Raw genomic sequence first — 24,454 nt, 5'->3', positions numbered from 1 at the left:
CTGTCCTGGTGCCCCTAAGCCATGGCCCTAGCCATGGGTACTCACCATCTGTGCCCTCAGATACATCTGTGCTTGGCTCGCAGTCAGGGCTGGGGAAGACGTGTTGCCCAAGAGCACAGCCTGCTGAGCGATGCCTGAGGCTGCTGCAGAGTTCACGCTCTGGGCCCTGTTGAGGAGCTGGGCTGCTGCTGGGGAGGCTGCCAGGTTGATCTGATGTGCAGTAGGAGACAGGAGGTTCTGTTGGTGAACTGTGTCCCCCTCATCCATTTCTTTCTCCCCCCTCTTCTGCTCCTTGGTTTATTCAGCCTCCTTCAGGACCATCTGTGGTGCTTGGCCTTGGAGCATCCCCCAGCCCGGCCCCATCTCTGACCTTGGTGCAGAGCTGCAGGGGGATCTGATGTTGGGAGAACTGAGCTATCCACAGAGAGCCCTGACATTGGGAGGATGACAGGAAGTTACTGACCTAAAGGTCAGTAAGAGACATGTCCTTTTCTTTTTCTTCCCGGCAGGAGCAATAGATTCCAGCCGTGATGTTACATGGCCACAGATTCACCATAATTGGATCTGGGAACTTGGGCATTTTGGTCCTGGGGCTGTGGACTCTGCTGCTGCTCTCCCATTCTACTCACCGAAGATGACTGGGCCGGGGCCTGTGCAGACACACTGCTGCCTGAAGTGCTTCCTTGTCTGTTGGCTACCAGGCTTGCCTAGGAAAGAACAAACTCCTCTTAGAGTTCTAGACCTCCCCCAGTCACTCCTGGGCTCTCATCATCCACAGGAGGTGCTGCAGGATGGTGTTAAGGAGAACAGCCTCTGGAGGTCAGCCCCCAACCTGCCTCTGTGTGGCCCACAGCAAGTATCCTGCCTCCTCTGTGAATAGGTGAGGATGGTAACAGTACCTGCCTGATAGGATTGCTGAGAGGACTGAATAAGGCAAGGCACTGCCACTGAGCACTCCATCTATTAGGCCACGGCCTTCGGTGTGTGGAGCCCTCCGCTCCACCGCCATCACGCCCGGCCACCGCCATCACGCCCGGCCACCGCCATCACGCCCGGCCACTACCACACACCCGGCCACCGCCATCACACCCGGCCACCGCCATCACGCCCGGCCACTACCACACACCCGGCCACCGCCATCACGCCCGGCCACCGCCACACACCCGGCCACCGCCATCACGCCCGGCCACCGCCATCACGCCCGGCCACCGCCATCACGCCCGGCCACTACCACACACCCGGCCACCGCCACACACCTGGCCACCGCCACACACCCGGCCACCGCCATCACACCCAGCTACTGTCATCACACCCAGCCACCACACCCACACAGATAATTTGCAGACATGAGCGATAGTGTCCAAGCTGCCCTTCTCCCTGTGGCCAGCTTCTCATCCTTCAAGTGTCAGCTCCAGTGTTACTCCAGCAGACAGGCCTTTCCTGACCATGCAATGCAAGGCCGTCCACTTTGCCCTTCGGTCAGAGCAATCTGTTCTTCTCTTTCATGGTGCTTATTATAACTTAGAGATTTCAATATTTTGTTTCCTTGGCTATTTTGGTTCCTGTTTACTTGCTGTCTCCCATTAGAAGTGCCAAGAAGACAGGGTGCTCAGTATACCCAGTGCCTGATATAAACTTTGCACGCAGAAGGTACATAAAATGTTTTTCTAAATGGATAAATAAATGTGTTCTCAGCTAAGGAGGAGAGACAGCAACAACAGGCAGACAAGATAAATAGGCAGTGCCCTTCGTTCATGAATGCTTCCCTGGAACCCGCAGTCCTTTCCCTAGACTTGCGGTAAGGTGGTTAGGAGAGGGGATCCCTGCACTTCTTCCCTGGGCTAGCATTCTGCCACTCCACTCACTAGCTGCATGACCCAGGGCCCTGTCCTTCACCTGCTAAAAGGAGATAATGACAGTAGTACCCGCATCACAAGGACTTCTTTAGGTTGTAGTAAGAGAAGGATGTGAAGCATGGGTGCGGTGCCTGCTTCCTCTCCCTTTCGCTTCCATAACCAGGACACCTGGCACCAGCCTTGAGGTCCTTCCCAAATCTCACCTGCTGCACAGCCGCCAGGCTCTGGAGCTGGGCACTGCTGAGGTGCTGCTGCTGGAGCGCTGCAGTCTGCAGCATGAGGTGCTGCTGCTGGGCGGCGTACATCTGCTGCAGGTACTGAGCAGCCGTGCTGGGCTGTCTGTGTAGGGCCTGCTGGATCACCTGAGAAGAGGGAGGAGGGAGAAGAGCCAGGCTGGCAGTTGCCACACAGAATACCCCTTTGGCAGTAATGCCTTGCCTACCCCAGGCCTCTGTAACTGCTCGGGAGACACCAAGATCTGTGACCACCACCATAGCCAATTGTGGCCACTCTCTAGAACAGTGGGAGGACAGCTGTTCGCAGAGCTTCTTCATCAAGTCTAACCTGATCTATCTTGCCTGTCTCTGCAGCTCCTCCCCAGCATGGCCTGCTCCTGCATCATCCGCCTTGGTGAGGAGAATCAGAGCGGCACACCATTGCTTTAATCAACTCTTGGGCAGTGAGGGAGGCTCAGGGAGATAGAAGGGTCTCCACCAGGCTTGTCAGGCACTCCTCTCCCTCTGTCACTCTGCAGCCTCAGATGAGGGTGAAGCTCAATAAGGCAGGGAAAAGAATGGGGGTGGAGGGAAGAGCAAAGTCAGCAGGGGGCCTACTCCAGCTTCAGCAACAGCCAGCCACAGGAAAACTTAGATGGAGGCAACGCCTTCTCCTTGAGGCTGGGGCTGTAAGGCAGACTTGGGGCTCCCCAGGCCCACAGCTTCTCAGAGTCCCATCAATCCCTTAGAAGAAGGTTGCCTGGGTCTTGCAGAGCAGACCAGTGCTACAGGGACAGCACACTTCCCTTTTATTCTTTTTTTATTTTTATTTTTTGAGATGGAGTTTTGCTCTTGTTGCCCAGGCTGGAGTGCAGTAGTGCAATCTTGGCTCACTGCAACCTCTACCTCCCAGGTTCAAGTGATTCTCCTGCCTCAGCCTCCCAAGGAGCTGGAATTACAGGTGCCTGCCACCACGCCTGGCTAATATTTTGTATTTTTAGTAGAGACAGGGTTTTACCATGTTGGTCAGGCTGGTCTTGAACTCCTGATCTCAGGTGATCTGCCCGTCTCAGCCTCCTAAAGTTCTGGGATTACAGGCATGAACCACTGTACCCGGCCCCCTTTTATTCTTTCCCTCCCTCTCTTTCTCTCCATCATTCCCTCTTTTTAGCTTCTGTCTCCCATTCCCTTCCCTGACCTTACTGCTTATTCCTTCTTTCCTGATGGGATTGGCCAATCTCCTGGAAAGGACAAATCTCCTCCCCATCCCCAGGAACAAAGAACAGCGAGTGCCTTTCCCCAGCCCTAAGATCCTCTGTCTTCTTCCCGTGAGTCCCAGAGACACTTCTCCTCCCTTCTACCACTGGCCACCCTCCTGCCATCTCTTCCAAGTTGATGCCTTGCAGTGGCCTTGACCGGGCTTCTCCCTATTTTCTACCCTTACCTCTGCTGAATCCCTGGCCACAGGTAGCTCCTGACCGTGGGCCCCATCTTGGCGAGCAAGCCTTGCTAGGACGGGGCCCAGGGTCAGGTCAGGCTTTCCCCAGGTTGGTGTGACTTCTAGGGCTGACAGCTCTAGGACAAAACAGCCTCTGGCTCAGATTTGGGGTTCTGTAAAAACAGCCTGTTATTATAGCAGATCCTCCATGGGCTCTGGCGTCTCCCCAGACATCCCCATCCCAACTCTTCCACATGCTGCCCCCAGATTCCACTCCTCTGATGTGAACACTCCTCTCCGAGATCCTGTTTTATTTTAACTCTATTCTTTTTCCCTCCTGCTCTCCCAGAATTATTTGTCTGTATTCCCTTGGCCTTTCTATTAGACTCCTGAAAGTGACCTCCCCAGCAGTCCAGCCCACGTAGTTGAGATCCTGTGACCCTTCCTCATAAGAGGATGTCAACAAAGGGAGACAGGAGGAGCCCAGAATGGTTCTGCGTGCAACCTTGGGTGATTCCACTTGCCAGAGCAGAACCCCAGACCCCCTTTTGCCTAGAATTGTGATGAATGGCAGGAGTGGGTACATCCGAATGTCGTGGCTAGAAATCAGAGCTAAGGTCCTCATGCATGATGGGCCAGGGCCAGGCGCTGGGGCTGGGGGCAAGGGTAGGGGCAGGAAACATGGATTCACTAAGCACGAGGTGGAAATAACTGGGAGAGGGAAGAGTCCAGGGTATCTGATGGCATCTTCTTTAACTCGGGTTTTCAGGCCCTCTCACTGTCTGCTGTGGGTTCTCCCCTGTTCCATTATCTGGGCTTAAGTTCAAAGCAGGATGAGGTCACTTTTCTAGTATACCCAAACTGTAATAGCAAAGTCACTTCGAGTAAACACTTCTCAGCTGTGGTCTCTCTTTTCTGCCTGTATTATCCAGAAACCTCAAGAAAAAAACATTGTAGTGATTAAGAACACAGGTCTGGGGCGAGTTAGCTTCAATTTTTTTGTCTTTACCTGAATGACCTTAGACAAGTTGTTACCTTCTCTGAGCCCCAGTTTTCTCAACTACAGAATTGTGCCTAATAATAACCAAAAGGATAAGTGTGCAAAATGCTTAGTACCATGTTAGGCACAGAGCAGATGGTAGTGCATGGCCCTGACTGCATTTAGGAGCAGTGAGCTGCCACCTGGAAGGCCTTGTGGATGACACTTGCCAACTGCTGCTTTAGGGGAGAAGGTAAAAAGCTGCAATGACAAAGGATTATTTGGGGGTTCTTTTTGGTTTTTGGTCTTTGAAAAACTGAGATCTGTTCTTCACAGGACAATGGTCATTTAGAGAGTGGGTCTGGGTTGCGGCTGAGCAGCTCTTGGTCATGTATTATTTGTTATTGTTACTTATCTGCCCTTTACACTTTCACACACGTGTCCTCCAAACTCCCTGGTTGGGCCATTTTGCATCCTTCACCCCCTGTAACAATATACAAATGTACATCTATGAACTCATTCCCATATGCCCATTCTAGAGTCCACATCTAGATTATCCCACCAGACCAACTCAACATCTCCTCCTTGCTAGCCCTGGAGTTGATTAAGGAGTATAATTACCAGATCAATTAGAATCTTACCTGCACGGTCTGCCGGTCTGGAATACCACTGTACACAGAAATCTGGGGCCCGGTGGGGCGGCCACTTCCACCACTGCTGCTGTTGTTGCAGCCACTGCTGCTACTGGCCCCGCTGGTACTGCTGGTGGCACAGGCACTGCTAGATGTATGAGGGACTGGCAGCTCATTCTCCATGGCCTGCAGTGTGGCGCAGTCAGGGCGCTCGGATGGCAGAAGGGCAGGCAGATGCTAGGAGGGAAGAGGCAGAAGTGAATGGTGTGACAGACACTTACTAGATAGAGAATGCTCACAGAGTTGGCCTTTTGTATCCATGGGTTTCACATCCATGGATTCAACCAACTACGGATCAAAAATATTCAAGAAACACGGTGTCTGTACTGAACATGTACACTTTTTCTTGTCATTATTTCCTAACCAATACAGTGTAACAACTATTTGCATAGCATTTACATTGTATGAGGTACTATAAGTAATCTAGAGATGGTTTAAAGTATATAGGAGGATGTGGGTCAGTTATATACAAATAGTATGCCACTTTATATTAGGGACTTGAGCTTCCATGAATTTTGGCATCCAAGGGGATTCCTGGAACCAGTCCTCTGTGGATACCAAGTGATGACTGTGCAGTATATACATCAGCTTTCCAAACAGTCTGTGGTGGGGCCACTTGAGAACTGAGGTCTCTGTTTTTTGAGACTGGAGTTTCATTTTATCATGGAGACATGATAAGACATGGAGACATGGAGTTTCGCCATGTTGGCCAGGCTGGTCTTGAACTCCTGATCTCAAGTGATCTGCCTGCCTTGACCTTCCAAAGTGCTGGGATTATAGGCATGAGCCACTGCGCCCGACCACTTGGGAACTGAGGTCTTTAGACACATGTGCCCTCAGAAGGACACAGGGCAGACTTGGTTCACTGACTGACATTTGAAATCAGGTCTGGCTGATTCTAAAGCCTGTGACCTGTTCATTCTGCCGGAGGAGGCAAAACTAGGAGACAGACTTCCTGTAACATTCTCCCTAGCGGTGATCTCAGGGATCACCCCTCACCCTATCAGCCTTTTCATCTTTGGGGTGGGGACACTGAACATCTGAGAATTTATTACTTGTCTATATTTATACAGCCACCTAGTGAAAGCAGTAGGATTAAAAATCTACAGAGAAGGCTGGGTGTGGTGGCTCACACCTGTAATCCCAGCACTTTGGGAGGCTAAGGTGGGCGGATCACGAGGTCAAGAGATCGAGACCATCCTGGCCAACATGGTAAAACCCCATCTCTACGAAAACTACAAAAATTAGTTGGGTGTGGTGGTGTGTGCCTGTAGTTCCAGCTACTTGGGAGACTGAGGTAGGAGAATCACTTGAACCTGGGAGGCGGAGGTTGCAGTAAGCCGAGATAACACCACTGCACTCCAGCCTGGTGACAGGGTGACACTTCGTCTAAAAAAAAAAAAAAAAAAAAAGAAATCTATAGAGAATAGAATAAGAGGAAGAGGTGCATCAGAAGGCAGTCAAATAAACTGAGGTGTTTGTTTAGTTTAGTTTGCAAAGCCAGAAGAGGTGAAGTGTGTTTGAGGTCTCCGTCTTTATTAGGTATGCACTTACTGAGTGCCCTCTGGACCTAACGCTCAGGAGGGTACCATACTGACCAATTTGGTTAAAATCTCAGGTTGTGGAATCAGAAAGACTTGGCTTTGTCCTGGCTCTGCCACTTTCTAGCTAGGAAATCCTGGCATGTCACACCTGTCTGACCTGTTTCTTAATCAATTAGATGTGATAGGATATGGGCTGTGGTGAACATAAAGAAAAGTGATGATGTAAGGTGCTCAGCAGAATGCCAAGCATATCCTGTGTGCTCTGTAAGCACTGGCTCTTGTGGCCTGGTTCACACTGCCCGGATCCAATAGATCAGGCCTCTCCTGAGACAGAACTGGCAGAACCTTCTGGAACCTCCTATCCCAGTCAGTAAGGAGGGCCAGAAATTCCTTCAGGGCTCATCCTATGGTCTGAATACAGAACTGGAAATTGCACCTTCCCTTGAGGCTGTGTGCTTGGCAGTGGAGAGGGGTTGGGAAAGAAGGAAAGGGTGGTGGGAGAGGCACACCCAGATCTGAGTTTAAGTTCCTCCTTTTTTCTCTTTCCATGCTCTTCTTAAACATCTTCATGTCTGTGTGGAGGCTGTTCCTTCTACCCATTCCTTCCTACATGGAAAAATAATATGTGTTTGCCATCCCATCACAGACATTCAATCATCTGCTTGTAAAGTATACCGATTTAATAGGTGAAGAAAATATAATTTTTCACACTAATGAGAGCATGACTAGTGCAAAGAGCCAAAGTAATCATTACCATCCTGCTGTTATCTCCCCAATACTGCTCAGTTTCAGGGTTATCATTTCTCAGGCTGCCTTCTTCAGATTGGGAGAATTTCACTGTGGGCTGAAAAAAGTGTGGGTAAAGGCTAAAAGACAGGAATGTTGGGAGTCTGGAAACCCCAGGCCCTCTCAGGTGGCAGGCAGCAAGCTGCTTATGATTTCCAAGGCAGTGTAGCAGCCTGCAAGCTGCACTCTTGACCTTACTCTTTAAGCAGTGATTTTTCCTTATGTTCATATGTCTGCTTTTACTGCCATAGGGCAAGGTGCTTGTCCATGAATTAATTCCCTTTGTCCTGAGCTGCACTCAGTGCTGGGCCTTATTATGGCTGCTGACTTGCTAAGGATGCTTATGATAATGATGATGATGCAGGAATCAATGAAGCAGCAAAGTCAACAATACTTCCTATGCCTTGGCGCTGTCAAAATCCACTTTATCTTATGTTCTAGGGAGGGAAAATTAGGCTGTGTAAAAAGTGGTAGAAGGTATAATTCCTGATCTCACAGAAACTGAAAAACTAATTGTAAAGATGAGGTGCAATTGAAATTATAAGGATCATCAAGCAACAAATCAGTAAATGAGAGTTCCATTCAAACACAGACTACCCCATAGAATACCAACATCTTCTCTTAGTCTCACCTCCCTTTTCCCAAATGTTGGCCAGAATTGGGTTTCATTTCTTGCTTTTCATTCCACACTAGAAAATCTCAACTGAAGTACTTATAAATATAAAAAATAAAATAGGAAAATAGGGCAGCAACCACAGCAAATTAAGAGGGTAGAATATCTACATCCTGGATGATCAAGTCTCAGTTCTATTTCCGTGAGTGTAGTTAATCATACTGAATTGCACACTTAAAATCTAGTCATATTCTGACCTTCCCTCCTCTATCCTTTACGTGATTGAGAGAGCAATCAAGAGAGTGAGAAAGTGAGCTTGAAAGACAGCCACAGCTATCAAAAGCATGAGCTAGAACAGAAGCTGTGTGGAGTCTGTTCCTTCTATCCATTCCTTCCTAAATGGAAAAAATAATATTTATTTGTCATCCCATCACAGACATTCAGTCCTCTGCTTGTAGAGTATACCCATTTAAGAGGGGAAAAATATAATTTTTCAAATTAATGAGAGCATGATTAGCACAAAGAGCCAAAGTCATCATTAATATCCTGTTGCTATCTCCCCAGTACTGCTCAGTTTCAGGGTTATAATTTCTATTTCTTTTTTCCTTTTGCAGCAGCTAGGGCAGACACTGTGGAGAGTGTACACTCAAATCTTGTTAAGAAATAAGACAAAATTCTTCAGGGAGCATGGCATTCCTTTACAGAAAAACTGTACAGGCCAGGACAGCCCCTGCTCCCCATGCAGGGGAGAGACTTACTGCAGCAACCTGGGCACATGGGCACAGTGCACTTCTCACACTCTTGTCGCCTGTCTCCTCCTCCTGCGGGCAAGCATGCCATTCCTTTCTTCTCTCTCCAGTTCTAGGCTTTGCCTTCCCACCCACATCCCCCGCCACTGCCCCCCCTCACCACTCCCCCGCCCCCCCACCCACTGCCCCCCTGCCCCCCACCATTCCTCCTACCCCCACCACCATCCCCCCACCCACCCACCCCCACCATCCCCCCCTTCCCCTCACTATCAGCCCCCACCACCCGTGTCTTTTCTGTGTCAGTAGTTTTGGATTCCCCAGTCCCTAGTTTTCCCACTCTTTCCCTGCCCCTGGTCCCTGCCCTCTCTCACACCTGTGGCCACGCTCCCTTTCACCACTGATTTCTCAGAGCTGCTCATTGGGTGGGCCCATCCTCAGTGTGCTCACCCTCCCTCACTATGCCTTGGCTCTCTCGAATACAAGCACGTCCTCCCCTCACTCTTGCTCCCACTCTTGCCCTCTTGCCCCGCCATGATTGATCCAGACTGGTAGTTCTATTTCCCTCTAATGAGCTCTCTCCCCGACTCTTGACCTTCTTCCTGCCTCCCGGGTTGCTCGCCCTTGACCAGTCTCCCTCTGCCTCCGGCTCCCTGTGGCTCTCCCAAGTGCCTGCATCCTTGCTGCACGTGCTCCAGCTCTCTCTCCTGTCGCTTATGGTCTCCCCCTCTCTGAGCATCTGCCATCCCAGGCTTGATCAGCAGGTCTGTCTCTTTAATTCACACACACACTCTCTCTTACTCCCTAGGTAGCGCATGCTTGTATTGCTCTCTGTCCCCAGCTTGCCCCTCTGTTCTAGCTCACGCTTTTGATAGCTGTGGCTATCTTTTGAGTGTGCTCTCTCACACTCTTGACTGCTCTCTCTGTCAAATACTCATGTAAAGGATAGAGGAAGAAAGGTCAGAGTATGACTAGATTTTAAGTGTGCAATTCAGTACCATCAACTACACTCACACTGTGGTGCAATCACCACCACCATCTATTCCCAGAACTTTCTCATTACCCAAAACAGAAACTCTATAACCATTAAGCAGTAACTCCTCAAGTCCCCTACCTATCCCCTAACCTCGAATCTACTTTCATTCTCTATGAATTTGCCTGTTCTAGACAGCTCATTTAAGTGGAAGCAGACAATATTTGTCCTTTTGTGTCTGACTTGTTTCACTTAACATAATGTTTTCAAAGTTCATTCATGTTATAGCATGTATGAGAATTTCTTTCCCTTTGATAGCTGAATAGTATTCCATTGGATACCTACGTACACACCACATTGTGTTTGTTCATCTGTTGATGAACGCTTGGGTGGTTTCCACCTTTTGGCTACTGTGAATAATGTTGCAATGGAATGAACATGGCAATATAAGGGTTATATGCCATGGACTGTTTGAGTCCCTGCTTCTATTCTGTTGGGTGTAACCTAGCAGTGAAATCTCTGGGTCATATGTTATTCCATGTTTGGCATGTGAATATCCATTTGTCCCTGCATCATGTGTTGAATTACCCTTGTTCTTGGGCCCGCCCACTGCCCCCAGCCCCCAAGCTACTCCATGTAGTATGTGAAACCCTCCATGATCTGACCCATTTTGCCTTCCTGGCCTCATTTTCCACACTTCCACTGTCTCTGGTCTCAGCATTATGACCAAGGTGCCCAGGTCGTTTGAAATTTGGGTGCCTTGCTACTTCCTACCTCTGTGGTTTTTACTGCTGTGGTTTCACTCACACTATTCCCCTCCCCTGAAATGCCTTCCTTCAATTTTTCACGTAACCAACTCCTTAGATCTTCAAAACTCTTGAGTCTCTCTTGTGAAATATGCACTGAATGCAACCCCCTCAACCCTTCTCCTCTTGCTTCCTTCAAATTAGGTTCCAGTGTCTTCATTTAAGCCATCCAGCTGGATGGCTGCTCCCAGAGCACTCTGTGCCTGGCTCTCTCCTAGTACTTACAACGTAGCCTTACAAGAAAGTGATTCGCTTGGGGGTGGGATTATGTCATATTTTCCCTTAATACCTTGTGCTTCATTCCATAGATGTTTGTTGAATAAAATTGCTTGAAATGCACTATACTCCATCCCATTCCTCATCTGAAAGCTTAATCTCTACCTCGTCCACAAATTTCTCACCAACTAGTTTAAAACATCAACTAGCTGTGATTTCACTTCAGTACCTTCCATCAATGGTGTCTATACTAATAATAGTGATTATTTATTGAGTACTTACTACTGGTAAGCACTACTGTGGGCACTATCACAGATGCTACGACTTTCCTTATGGTGTGGGTATGATTATCCCAATTTTGTCAATGAGAAATATATCTAAGCAATTTATGTAAGGTCATTACAGAACTGGGATTCAAAACTAGGTCTGACTCCAAAGCCAGAGTGCTTCCTGTGATACTCTCTGCAACTTCACCTTAAGCCATTATTTCAACCACACTGGGCAAAGTCCATGTCAAAGCATACTTGATTTTCAGTTGAAAACAAACTGAGACCTCTGAATGTAATTCCCTAATTGTTAATTAATGTCCATTAATACTTACAAAATATTCTCTGTATGTAATGTATATATAAAGGGTAATATGCATGTGTACCCATCAACCAGTGTGAGAAATTGAACATTACCATCATCTCCCTTGATTTCCCTTGCAAGAATGGAGACCCAGTGTGGGGGAGGTAAGTGACTTGGGGTGATATGGCTCCCCTGATTCTCATCCAGTGCCATGGAAGGCACCTCAGGAAACCTCCTGCCCACATGGTGGTAGCGACTTATCAGTGAGAGAGGTGAAGCTTGCCCTGCAGAGAAAGCAGAAGCTAGGGTCCTGCCATATGTCACTTTATTATTGCTCTCCTAGTTGAAGGGAACTTGAGTTGGAAGGAAACACAATTAGGAAGTGTCCCATATAACAGCTTTAAAATTTTTTTTCCTATAGTTCCTCTTTTGAACCAGAGCTTTCGTATCTTCCCCCTCCCACCTTCCTTCCGCTCAAAGTTCTGGCTTCTGGGGAGTAGCGAAGGCATTTTGGAGTCTCAGTGAGGGCTACCGCGGCATCTGTGGACTCTCCTTACATCCTTCCCTCTGGTGACCTACATTAGAAAATCTGAATCCTTAAACTTTCACAGTATCTAGGCTTTCAGCATTCTACCCACCCCTTTTCAATTTCCTTTGAATTCCTATTCTTATTCTTCCCTTCTCTTCCTTCTAACTAGTTCCTTATTTCTTCCCCAAGGCCACCCATCCCTGTGGACTCCCATTATAAATCACAGCCAAATCTCATTAATGGCTAACATCCAGAGCTAGAAGTGTGTTTTTCTCTGGGTTCCCACTCACTGTGTGGTTTTGTATAAGTCCCCGCTCTGAAGGGCTGTGATTCCTATTTCAGTCACTTCTCCGCTCCTAACCACAAGGGGCCACTTTGAATGATGTGCGGACTATAACTGGCTTGGATAGTGATCTTATTACAGGTCTTTGCTGCCCACAGGGCCTGAGACCAGCAGCTGGAGAAACGCTGATGGTTCTGCCCTCCCAGGAGCCGCCAAGTCTACGAAACACTAGGCCTTTGTCCCCAGTGTCAGGGAAATCCATTTGCTGTGGATTACGGCTGTGACAGAGGTTCCGGGAAAGCAGAGGGGAAGGATACTGAAAACCACACTCCAAATCTAGCCTAAAGCCCTGGGGTAAGGCAGGGTGAGGTTTTTCCTAATGGTATCAGAGCTGGGCAGGAAATGAGAAGTCTAGTCAGTCCCATCGTGGCTGCTGGTATTATCATGTGGCGGCTTGGTACGGAGAGTCTGAAGAGATGCGTGAACGTATTCCTTTGCTGTGGCTCTGCTTCTCCTCTCTGGTTGCCTCTCTGCCAGAGGCATAAGGCAGTAACAAAAGAAGATTCAGACTCCCTAGACTTAGGGGTCCTGGGGAAGGCCTCCTTGCACCTCCCAGCTGCTGCATGAACGTAAGTGTCCTGATTTGTTCCTCTGAAGCACGGACTCACTGGAAGCAGTCCATATGGATGCAGGTCAAACTGTCTCAAAAGGTCCCTCCCTCACCCCTGTCCTCTGCATGTTGCCACCTTTAGTGTCTCTAGAAACCAAAGTAAGTAAATGAAGGCCAACGAAAATAGAAGTGAAGGATGATGAATTGAAGCTGGTCATATAGTCCTAGCAATCCAAATAGAATTATTTCATTGTGAAGCAAAACACTATAAATTTAAATGAATAAACTCTTTCTGAAACCTTACTGTTTTCTTCCTAATTTATAAAAGGCAGGTTATATCAAGGATTTCTATTACAAGCTGGTGCTGGTTGGCTGAGGAATATGAGGAGGAAAAAGAAGGATTTGCTGGAATCCCTTTGGAAGGGATGTACAGTGAAAGCCACATTGTGCAGACGCTGAGTGCTTGGGGACAGGGGATGGATGAGTTCGTCTAGACTCGGGCAGCTCTGTACTCACTGCTGTAAGGCAGGGCAAAATACATTCTGTGTCTTCTATGAGCCCCTAATCAAATACAAGTCGTGTCCTTATAAAAGAATGCCATGTGAAGACACAGGCACACACGGGCAGAAGCCAGCCATGTGAAGATGGAGGCAGACAAAGGAGCTATGCTGCGACCAGCCAAAGAACACCTGCAGTCACTAGAAGCTAGGAAGAGGCGAGAAAGGACTTCAGGGGAGCATGGCCCTGCCGACAGCTGGATTTCATACTTCCAGCCTCCAGAACGGTAACACGATACATTTGTGTTGTTTTAAGCCACCCAGTTTGTGGTAATTTGTTAAGGTGGCCTTAGGGAACTATTATGCTGCCTGATACTCAACCTGACCAGCCTAAAAAGGTCAACTGAAACTAATGGTAAAAAAAAGGGTGCAAAGGCATTAAAAACAGCTTTGTTAATATAATGGCTTTGCATGCTCCAAGGCAAGGCTTCTCAAAAATGTGGTCCCTTGGCAACTCTCCAAAAATGCAAATTTTCAGGCGCCACCTCAGACTTATGGAATCAGAAATTCTGGGAGTGGGGCTCGGCAGCCTGTGTTCTCACAGCCTTCTGGGAGATTCTGATACCTATGAAGTATGAGAGCCACTGCTTTAAGGGGCAATTTGAATATGAGATTTAAAAGGGGCAGTCACCATTGATGCCCTAAGATGGTCATAATGAAGTCCCTGCTAAAAGGGACTAGAATTTGAGATGGGAAGAGTTACCAAACATAGTTTCTTCCCTGCTGAAGCCTCAAAATACCTCCACATGGAAAGAAGACAATCTTGGCAGCACTGAGTTTAGGGATCTTCCTGTTTCTCTCTAGCTTCATTGCCTACCACGTGGCCCACACAGCCGATTCCAGAATTAGTCACATGCTGTCTCATCCCTTGCCCAGACCTCTCCCTCTGCCTGGGCCACTTCCCAGGCCCCTCACTCCCCATCTCCCTGGCTGGAGCGCATTTACCCTTTGCAGTTCAGCTGTAACGTCTGCTCCTCTTAGCGACTTCCTTTTTGTACCCCAGCCTGGATTTGGTGCCTTCTGCTGAACTTGAATAGCACGGCAGGACAGCTGATTTTATTCACTAGGCAGTGATTCCATTAGTTTTAGATTCTTAATGCCTAACATGGTGCTGAGCCAGCAACAGTAAGATTTTATTAAATGAGGAATGAATAAAGCTTGAAGCTCTTTGGGAAGCTCTTCACCTCCTGATGAGGAACTTGAGGTTAAGACACTGAAGCATGCTGTGGAAATACCATGTTATCTGAGAAGGGGCCTTTGCAACTATTAGTAGCCATTACACCTTTACTCAAATTTGTGTGTCCAGATGGCTATTCTCAATAGGGCCCAGGACAGGTAAATTTTGATTTGGGAATGGAGTGGGAGGGGAAAATGAAAGATGAGTGGTGTTGGAGCGATGGGTATGGGACTGTGGTCACTGCAAAGAGCAGATGTAGATGGTCCTGGCCGGAAGGCCGGGACTAGACCCAGCCATACGTTGACCAGGTGAGAGCTAGGCAGCAGCATTATGTGGAGATGACAATACCTCACCCCGACCTCCCAGAGCTTCTGGAAAATGAAACAATGTAGACAGGAGAAAGCATTTCAGAAACAAAAATCACAAACGCAAAGTATCGTGAGAGAGGGTTTAGAAAAGGGGAGAGACATTCTACTCCATAAAAATGAGCAAACATTGCCAGGGCAGGGTTTACATACAGGAATGCAACCCTGGCCAAGTTACTTAACCTCTCTGTGCCTCATTTGCCTCTTCTGTAAAATGGACAAGAGTGCAGACTTCATTGGTTTTAAATAATAGGTAAAACAATGCATTTAAAACATCCAATACAGCTCAAGCATGGATTACAAAGAGAGTACATTAAGGTAGGATAGAAGGTGACTTTTTTTCCCTCAGAGAAAAAAGATACTATAATTTCCTTCAATAAACTCAAAGTTAGATTTTGAGACCAGCTGGTCTTGGGTTATATTTTGAGACCTACTGGTCTCAGGCCTTGTGGGCAACAGAGACCTGTAATAAGATCACTATCCAAGCCAGTTATAGTCAGCACAGTGTTCTCAGTTCTAGTTACTTTTTTGTGTCTAGTAACAGAGTAAATTTTTTTTTTTTTTTTTTTGTTTTTTTTTTTTTTGAGACAGAGTCTTCTTGTGTCGCCCAGGCTGGAGTGCAGTGGCGTGATCTCGGCTCACTGCAACCTCTGTCTCCCAGGTTCATGCGATTCTCCTGCCTCAGCCTCCTGAGTAGCTGGGATTACAGGCCTGCACCACCACACCCAGCTAATTTTTGTACTTTTAGTAGAGACGGTGTTTCACTATGTTGGCCAGGCTGGTTTTGAACTCCTGGCCTCAGGTGATCCGCCCGCCTCGGCCTCCCAAAGTGCTGGGATTACAGGCATGAGCCACTGCTCCGGGCCCAGAGTAAATTTTTTTTACACTATAATCTCAGTCAGCTCTTCCTTGTTTAGCCTTTGTAATGGTATGCATTTTGGGGATTTATACATAGAAATCTCAGTAGCCAAGGCCACAAAAAAGACTGCTATTAAAAAAAGACCCCTGGCCAGGTGTGGTGGCTCACGCTTGTAATCCCAGCATTTTGGGAGGCCAAGGCGGGCGGATCATGAGGTCAGGAGTTCAAGACCAGCCTGGCCAACATAGTGAAACCCCGTCTCTACTAAAAATACAAAAATTAGCCAGCTGTGGTTGCATGCACCTGTAATCATCCCAGCTACTCATGAGGCTGAGGCAGGAAAATCAGTTGAACCCAGGAGGTGGAGGTTGCAGTGAGCCGAGACTGTGACATTGTACTCCAGCCTGGGCGACAGAGTGAGACTCTTTCTCAAAAAAAAAAAAAGACCTCTACAAAAATCTCTCCAAGCCGGGTGTGGTGACGCACACCTGTAATCCCTGCTATCCAAACTGAGATGGGAAGACTGTTTGAGCACAGGAGTTCACAACCAGCCAGGGCAACATAGTGAGAACCCATCTTAAAAATAAAATCTCTCCATACTAAATCTCCCCACGGAGCACACACACACAGCACAGACACTCAAAGTGTACATATTAAAAGCACATAGCACACATACAACAGGCACACATGGTGCACATAGCACGCACACAGCATACAGTGCACACACACAGTGCGCACACACACAAAGTGCACATAGCACATACACAAAGCACACAGCAGTGTACACACACATCACACACAGTATGCACACACACACCCTGCACACATACAAAGCACACACACAGCACACATGCGCATGTGCACATAACACATACACAGAGCTACTATTTCTAGAGCTGGCCACTTTCTGCTGCTCCTGCTCAGCCTTGAACTGGCCTGATGGTTAAACCGTAGTACGCTGGCCATTCTGCCACTGCTATGTCCTGACAAGTATGACTAGGCCAACACAGGGATCATGGGAAATGGCTAATTATCAGGCTTTCAGAATAAAGTTCAAGGGCCTAAACACTTACCTAGAAATTTTTTACTGACCTTTTTCTCTTCTTCCACCCGTGAAATTGGGCTGTATCTTAGGCCTACCAGTGGCCCTACAGGTACCATTTAATTGTTTGTAACACTGGGGTCAAGGATTTTGTTGACTTTCATGAACACTAGCATTGAGAGTGCCCTAGAGAAGCAGTGACTGTACTGGGTGCCCTGTTTTCCTGTGAAGATCTGAGCATGATCCCCCCAGAGCCTGCCTCCCTTGGAGTTTCCCTTTACATCCCCTATAAGGAGACTAAGGGAATGGGGCTTTAAGCACTTTGATATATTCTGAAGAGAGACTGCCAGGGATAGATGGGGTGTCTCCTACCACAAGGGCCTTAATTAGGTATGTAGATGGTCTTTTATCCATTAGGAGGCCAGTGTTCTCAGGCCAGCCACTGGTAAATGATAATAATTCTTGCCATTTATTGCTCACTCAGGGACATGATCTCATTTATTCCTCACAACCACTCTCTGGTACAGAGATTACTTCCTCATTTTTCTCACAAGACAATTGAGGTTCATAGAGGCCTTGTAACTTATCGGAGCCCCAGAGCTAGCAAATGGCAGGTGTAGGATTGGAAACAAAGGTTTCAAAGTCCATGCACAAGAGACAGAATGACTTGTGTTTATTCCAATCCAGGCCTCTGTGGGCCAGTCAGTTCTTATGAAGTTCAGTTGGCTCCCATAGCCTTCTGTTTATTAGCCTGTCTCACAAGAGTCATCTCCCGCAGCAGTGTCAGTCTAAGGCAAACGTGTCAACCAGAACTCTCTCAGGCCCTGCCTGGTATCCCCGGAATCACACTCTGAGTAATAATTGGGGCATGTCTAACATTCGTAGGCCTTTCCTGTTCATAAGTATTTCAACATATATTATCTACACATAAGGCTGGTCCTGTTAGCCATGTTTACAAAATCATTTGCAATTATTTAATTGAAAAGTAATACAAAACAAAAACAACTGTCCCACAGGAGAGAGGGGATAGAGAATGCCCACCTTTCCTGAATGCCCACCACATGCTGGGCATAGGCTCAGGGAGGCATCATAATTTATAAGAAAGAGAAGGAACTTCATAGTTGGAGAAAACTGTCTCGATTCCTATCTCTGTCCCAGCTAGAAGACCTGAGACAGGTTACTTAACCTCTACAGGCCTCGGTTTCCTCATCTGTGAAACAGTGCTAATGACAGCAATTTTTTTTTTTTTTTTTGAGACGGAGTTTTGCTCTTGTTGCCCGGGTTAGAGTGCAATGGTGTGATCTTGGCTCACTGCAACCTCCGCCTCCTGGGTTCAAGCGATTCTCCTGCCTCAGCCTCACAAGTAGCTGGGATTACAGGCATGCGCCACCATGCCCAGCTAATTTTTTGCCTTTTTAATAGAGACAGAGTTTCACCATGTTGGCCAGGCTGGTCTCGAGCTCCTGACCTCAGGTGATCCGCCCGCCTCAGCCTCCCAAAGTGCTGGGATTACAGGCATGAGCCAGCGCGCCCGGCCTAATGACAGCAATTATGAAGAGTTATTGGGAAAACTAAATAGGAAAATGCAAGCACCTAAAAAATACATAGAAAGAAAGCACCTAGCACCATGTGCAGCACCGATGGGCATCATTCTATCATGATCAACTCTCCTCTGCCTGATTAATCCTTCCAGCATTGCTTTAGAGCAGTGACTACATGAGGCAACAGGTTCTGAGAGGTAAAGTAACTTTTCTAAGATCATAAAACTATGAAGTGGCATAAACCAATAGAGTCTGAATCTGGAGCTCATGTCCAGGTTGTAACGTGGGAGTGCCTTGAATGTGGAGAAGGGAAGATTCTCAAACATGGGCTTTTAATCCCTTACAATTTTTGACTACACTCTTACTCCTGGCTTGGGCATAAACTTTCCCCCAGGCTCCCAAAAGCCCAGGTCCTCTCAAATCCAAGAAATGTTCTTGTTAAAAAATAAATAAATGAATAAATAAACCTTCACCTACAGATGAAGTTGGAAGAAGTGACAACCAGGACAGACGTAAGCCACGGGTTGTGCATGCAGTGGGTGTGTGGCAGGGTGTAGGGGGAGCGAGAGAGACTAGAAGCTAGTTGGTGATTGCTATTACTAGATTCAATCCCCAACGCAACTCCTAGCTCTGTGCAGTAAAAGCATTTTAGAAATCCAGAGTAGTGAATGTTCAATGCACATTATTCTTGGGGATATTGTTCATGCAATGCTTCATCAGTTCTCAGGGTGTTTGGATTAATCTTAAGCCTACATTACATTATAAACAGGAGTATAACTTTAACTTCTAGCTTCCTTTCTCCACTCCTTTCCTCCATCTTCTTTGGGACAGTTCCCTTTTGAAGGCCTTGTTGCTTTGGCCTAGCCACCACTTAGAGGGCTCAGACCTTTCCACGACACTTCCTCCTGCTTGCTTCTGCCCTGGCAACTTGTCCTGGCAGCTGTTTCATAGCTCTGGAATCACAAAGCAATTCCAGAGTCCCCTGGGCCTAGCTCTGGGGCCTCCTTACTCTCATTTGCCCCAAATAATAGCCTTTAATTGCTATTAACATTCCTTTCAAGCAGAAATATAGCATGCACATCTGTGGTCAGCCTGTGATCTACTGTGACCGCCGGCCTTTTGCTTCCTGCCATATTTGGAATGTTCTATTCCATTTTATACTCATAAGTTTGCCTTTCTTCTGTTAGCATACATCTTGGTTTTTAGCTTCTTGTATTTCTAACCTGTTCCCTATTTGCAGGGGAAAGTTATCTAAATTTTCCCTTATCCAAATAAGTTCCCCTCAACCTTCCATTCTTTCCAGTCAAGCATAACTCTACCCTACTTCTTTTATCATATTTATAAAATGTAGGTAGCTAATTTTGAAATTAAAGTATGCAGAACTAGGACTAGAGGGTGGAAATTATAAGAAAAGATAGATTTCAACTGAATAGAAAAAAAATGCTTCCTAACAACTGGAGCTGTTTAAAAAGTAGAGTGGGGCTGGCTGTGAGGAAGCAAGTTCCTAGTCGGCGGAGGTGTTCAAGCAGAGGCTGGGCAACCACGGGGCAGGTGGAATTCGTGCAGCATCACCACTAGGGGTTCTTTTAACCACGGTAGTATGTAATTACATGAAAACTTTTTACTGGACATCAGAAATCCACCTGAAATTTTAAGCTTTTTGCTTATTTTTAACTTATCCATTTATGGACTTTTTCAATACTGATCTTGTTTTTCAAGCTGCAGGGCAGCTCCCAACTGCTTTTCACCATTTTAGTTACTGGAGTAAATTCCATTAGTATGAACTTCTGGATGCCCATCATCTACTTAAGGTGGAAAAAAACATTGTTCTTATTTTAAGGATAGGACAGCCACAAAGTGGTCAAGTAGAAAAGTCCATCTCTTTTGGATTCCCACAACACTTGTCAGCTGTACAACCACCACCATCCGCCCCTTCCCATATTTACTGAACAATTACTGTATGTTTGGGACTGAATGCAATACAAACATGACTCAGATATTGACTCTGTTTTTAAGAAGTTAACAGTTTAAGAGGAAACATAAGAAAAGTACATAAATAAATATAACAGGAGTCAGCATTTTTTTTTCTCTGTAAAGTATCTAGTTAGGCCTTGCAGAGTATCTAGGTTAGGCCTGGTAGACCACATATGGTCTCTGTTGCATCTTCTTCTTCAGTTCCTCACCCCCTTCAACCATTAAACAAATGCAAATACTATTCTTAGTTTGAGGGCCTTACATAAACACGCTGTGGCCTGGATTTGGCCCTTAGTTTGTGCACTCCTGAAATGCAGTCAGCCATCAAGTGATAACTTTCACTTGCATCAGCTAAAGTTTCATGTGGGGTGGATCTTTAAAGACGGGTTTGATTGGGACTTTGGAAACGGGGAGGGTGCTTTCTAAGTGGAATGAGATCATGCTCATCACACATTGTCCCATCTTTTCTATTCTTAGAGCAGAGATTTTCAAAGAGTGAGATCTTACTAAAAATGCGAATTTTCAGGTCCACAGTGGTTCTCAGACTTGAGCGTATATCAAAATCACCTGGAGGGTTTGTTAAAACAGATTGCTGGGCCCCACCCATCCCCAGACTTCTGAGGCTTCTGGTACCGGGACCACACTTTGAGAACCACTGTCTTGGAGAATGGTGGGGAAGCAGAAGTGAAAGAGAGATTGTTCTCTATTTTAATGTTTGAGAACTAAAAGGTAATGAAAGTCACCACTGGAGACAGAAGAGGAAGACGATCTGCACTTCAAGTCCTAAAGGCTTTGCAGAGCATCAAGTTCATTCCATTTAGAACATGTACTCAGAAAAGGGATTTGAGCCACTGTACGTTAGTGATGGCTTTTTTCCTTCCGGGCAGGAGCTTTGAGCCTTGTTAGGCTCACCCATTGGAGACAGCAAATCGCTGTAGGGGACTGCATGCTTGGAAAGATCTTTTCTTCTGAGTCTTGGTTATTGGCACATACTCTGTCTTGCTTCTGATACATTTGCATATTTTTTTACCACTCCTACAAAATGGTCCCCTCTGCATCATGCCTAATACTATTCCCTTTGATCAGGCAAAAAAAAAAAAAAAAAAAAAAGGGCAATGCTCCTATTTTATCATTTAAATTAAATAGCTTCCAAAAATTCAGATGTGATGCTCAAAGAGGCTGAGCTGAGGAGACGGAAGAAGGGAAAGACAAGCCAGAGAGAGTACACAGAGGAATCTCGGAGGAGGCGATGGGTAACCAGACACACAAGGAGTCGTTAATCTGGCAGACAATGAATGGCAAAAGGCAATTAGCTTGGCTGGGGTTGTAGCAAGCCAATGAAGTATGCTGTATTGCAACTGAGGCTCTAGTGTAAGGGCAGGGTCATTGCTAGGGAACTCAAAAGGAAGGCAAGATAAGGGAGGTTAGAGGCGAGAAAGCCATCTGGGGCTAGCACAGAGGGAAAGGAAAGTGCTCAGGGTCTTCATGGATATTCATTACCCAGTGGAAGCATCCAGGTGTGGCGTGTACTTGCCAGAGCTCTGCACGCTGTTATTCAGGACACAATCTTGAAAATGAACTAGGTGCTTCAGCTGTGTGCACACATGCGTGCACACACACACACACACACACACATGCACATACACAAATGCTCTCTTTAGACTGCTGCTTCTTCATCCACCTGTCTAGTCTATGAGGTCCTAACATGAGGACCACATGCTAAACACTGGCAGAGTCGTAAGAGACACAGTTCTAAACTTCAGTTTATGGGCTTCCTATCTTAAAGCATGCTTGATTTTTCTGTCACGCCTCATTCACATGCGCATTCTCACGTTCTGTTCCTTGCAGGTGCTCTACGGCCATACTAATGGATTCTTACCTGCCTATATACATTCTCCAGACACACTCATTTATTCACTTCGCTAGAGTCATTCCCACATATTAAATACTACCTCTTGCTTCTAAAAAGCACTTCAAATTTAAAAGTTGCTTCTATTATAGCTCCTGTTCCTGCTGTCTGCAGGGCCCTCCTAGCTTTGCCATTGTTATAAAAAAGAAAATGTACCAATATTGGTTTGACTGAGTAAAGAGCCCAACCCAAAGCAGATTGTCCTACCGTGGGATGCAGGTTTGTGGCTGTGGTGTCCCCGCCTTCAAGATCATCCCATTTATCTGTCTTTGTTCCACTCCCTCTCTCTTCCTGCACAACACTGCAATCACACACATACTCCGTGTTGGGGGGAAGAAAAAAAAAGGACAGCCTAATTTCCTGATGATTATGTTGTTACCTAGCAACAGCCAATCAGGGGCTGGGCTTTTTGCCTGCAGTATTTCATGCAAATAGTTTGGAGAAATTGCAGGGTAACCCAGGCTGCTTAGTCTGTCTTCTCAGGGGACACATTACAGAATAAACCAACCCAAAAGGGGACTATTGAAGCTAGGCACATGCTTCAGATAGCAGGCCATCTGATCTCTTCCCTTGTCCCCTCTATCCTGTACCCCCTTACAAAAGCATGAGAGTTCCACAGACAGACACTCAGGGAGGCCATAAACTTGAAAAGAAGCTCGTTAGCAGCCATCATTTTCCCTGGATCTTTGTTAGTTATCACTGATAACTGGCGCCCAGAGCAACCTCGAATACTCTGAAAACCCTACCTTCCTAGGAAAGCAAATAATGCATGCTGCATGCTCAGTAGTTGTCTGGGAGGGTGTGAAGGAGAATCCTCAGCCTTCCTGTTTAGAAATGAGCTAAAGCCTGGCACTTCTACCCTGATTTAGAAGCCTCATCTGTGCCCATGCTGGCCTCAAGTGCATTCTTCCTGGTGCTGACTGGAAAATCCTCATTTAGATGGTTGAACAAAACAATGAGAGAAGCCACATCACTTATAAGACCTTTTTTTTTCTTCCAGTAAGTTCTGAGTATTTGATGTAAATCTTGTCAGGAGCCACACACACCAACTTTCTGTGCTCAGGGACCAGTGCAGTCTGTGTGGACCAGAACCATATGAAGTGGACTCAGAAGACGGTCTCCGAGCCTGTCTCCTCAGAATGAGCACACCAGGCTTCGGATGGTAGGTTGCTTTTACTGTCATTGTTGTTATTGACTCGATGCTCAGTAATCCAGAGCCAATGAAGGCAAGAATAAACTATGATCTCAGCTGCTGCACAGCTCTTCACTGTTCTCTTAATACCAACTCCACCCAGCAGTCTTGCAAAGATGTGTTGTGGGTTACATGGGGACAATGAAGAGATGGATCAGCCCACGTCACCATCAGGAATGGAAAACCAATTCAAAATCCCTATCCTACTGATTTAGAGTTTTACATACTTGTAAGACAAGAGGTAATTATACTCTAATCATTACAGGAAGTGGTGACAGCTCTCCAACCTCTGACATTCATGGCCTCACATCCAGAACCATATTATGAAATCAAAGAAAAGAACTGTCAATCTGCCTTTGTTCAGAAAGGCAGAGTTAAGGAATCTCATGTATCCTGGGGGTTGGGGAGGGCAATGGATAACTCTATTTCCACTCCTGTCCTATAGTAAATTTCAGAAAATTTTTGAGTCAGGTGCTTTTATCTTCATAGCCTTGGAATACCTAATAGAAACCATATTTTACAGAAAAGGACACTGATGAGTAACTTGCTCAAACTTGTACAGTTACAAAGTGGCAAAACTGGGATTAAAAAGCAGATCTTTTGACTTATGTGGACTCTGATGTCCAAATAATCCAAAAACACCAACAAGTCTTTATAGCAGTGAAAGAAAAAAAAAAAAAACAGTAAAGGAAAAACGGGAACAGCAACAGAAAGCCAGTTTTCAAAGTAAAAAAAAAAAAAAAGGTCAACGTTTTGCACTTATCATAGGCACCAAAAGGTCTTTAAACTAGAGTTAAATGTTAAACCTTCAGTGACTTTCTCCTCCAGCTGCAAATCAGAACCACAGCAGTGCATGTCGGAAACACCAATGCCTGGGCCCCACTCCTGATCAAGTAATTAACTCAGAATTTTTTGGTAGGGGGAGCAGAGAGGCAATGTTTTTATTTTTATTTTTTTTTTTGAGACAAGGTCTCACTCTGTC

At 46.4% G+C, this 24,454-nt stretch overlaps 1 protein-coding gene across 6 annotated transcripts in view; it reads right to left on the bottom strand.

Moving 5' to 3' along the window:
* PHC2 (polyhomeotic homolog 2) overlaps positions 1-24,454 on the bottom strand; it is a 112,196-nt gene that overhangs the window by 46,492 nt on the left and 41,250 nt on the right. For all 6 annotated transcript variants that reach the window (XM_007979507.3, XM_007979509.3, XM_007979511.3 and 3 more), the window contains exons 2-5: positions 5,130-5,357; positions 2,060-2,218; positions 630-707; positions 46-210 (exon numbers count right to left, since the gene is read on the bottom strand). In XM_007979507.3, the coding sequence (XP_007977698.1) occupies positions 46-210; positions 630-707; positions 2,060-2,218; positions 5,130-5,303 (576 nt within the window). In that variant the 5' untranslated portion in view covers positions 5,304-5,357. The remainder of the gene's footprint in view (positions 1-45; positions 211-629; positions 708-2,059; positions 2,219-5,129; positions 5,358-24,454) is intronic.

Source organism: Chlorocebus sabaeus, chromosome 20 (genome assembly GCF_047675955.1).
Source record: "Chlorocebus sabaeus isolate Y175 chromosome 20, mChlSab1.0.hap1, whole genome shotgun sequence".
Taxonomy (NCBI): Eukaryota; Metazoa; Chordata; class Mammalia; order Primates; family Cercopithecidae; genus Chlorocebus; species Chlorocebus sabaeus.
This window is presented reverse-complemented; position numbering and strand designations above follow the sequence as displayed.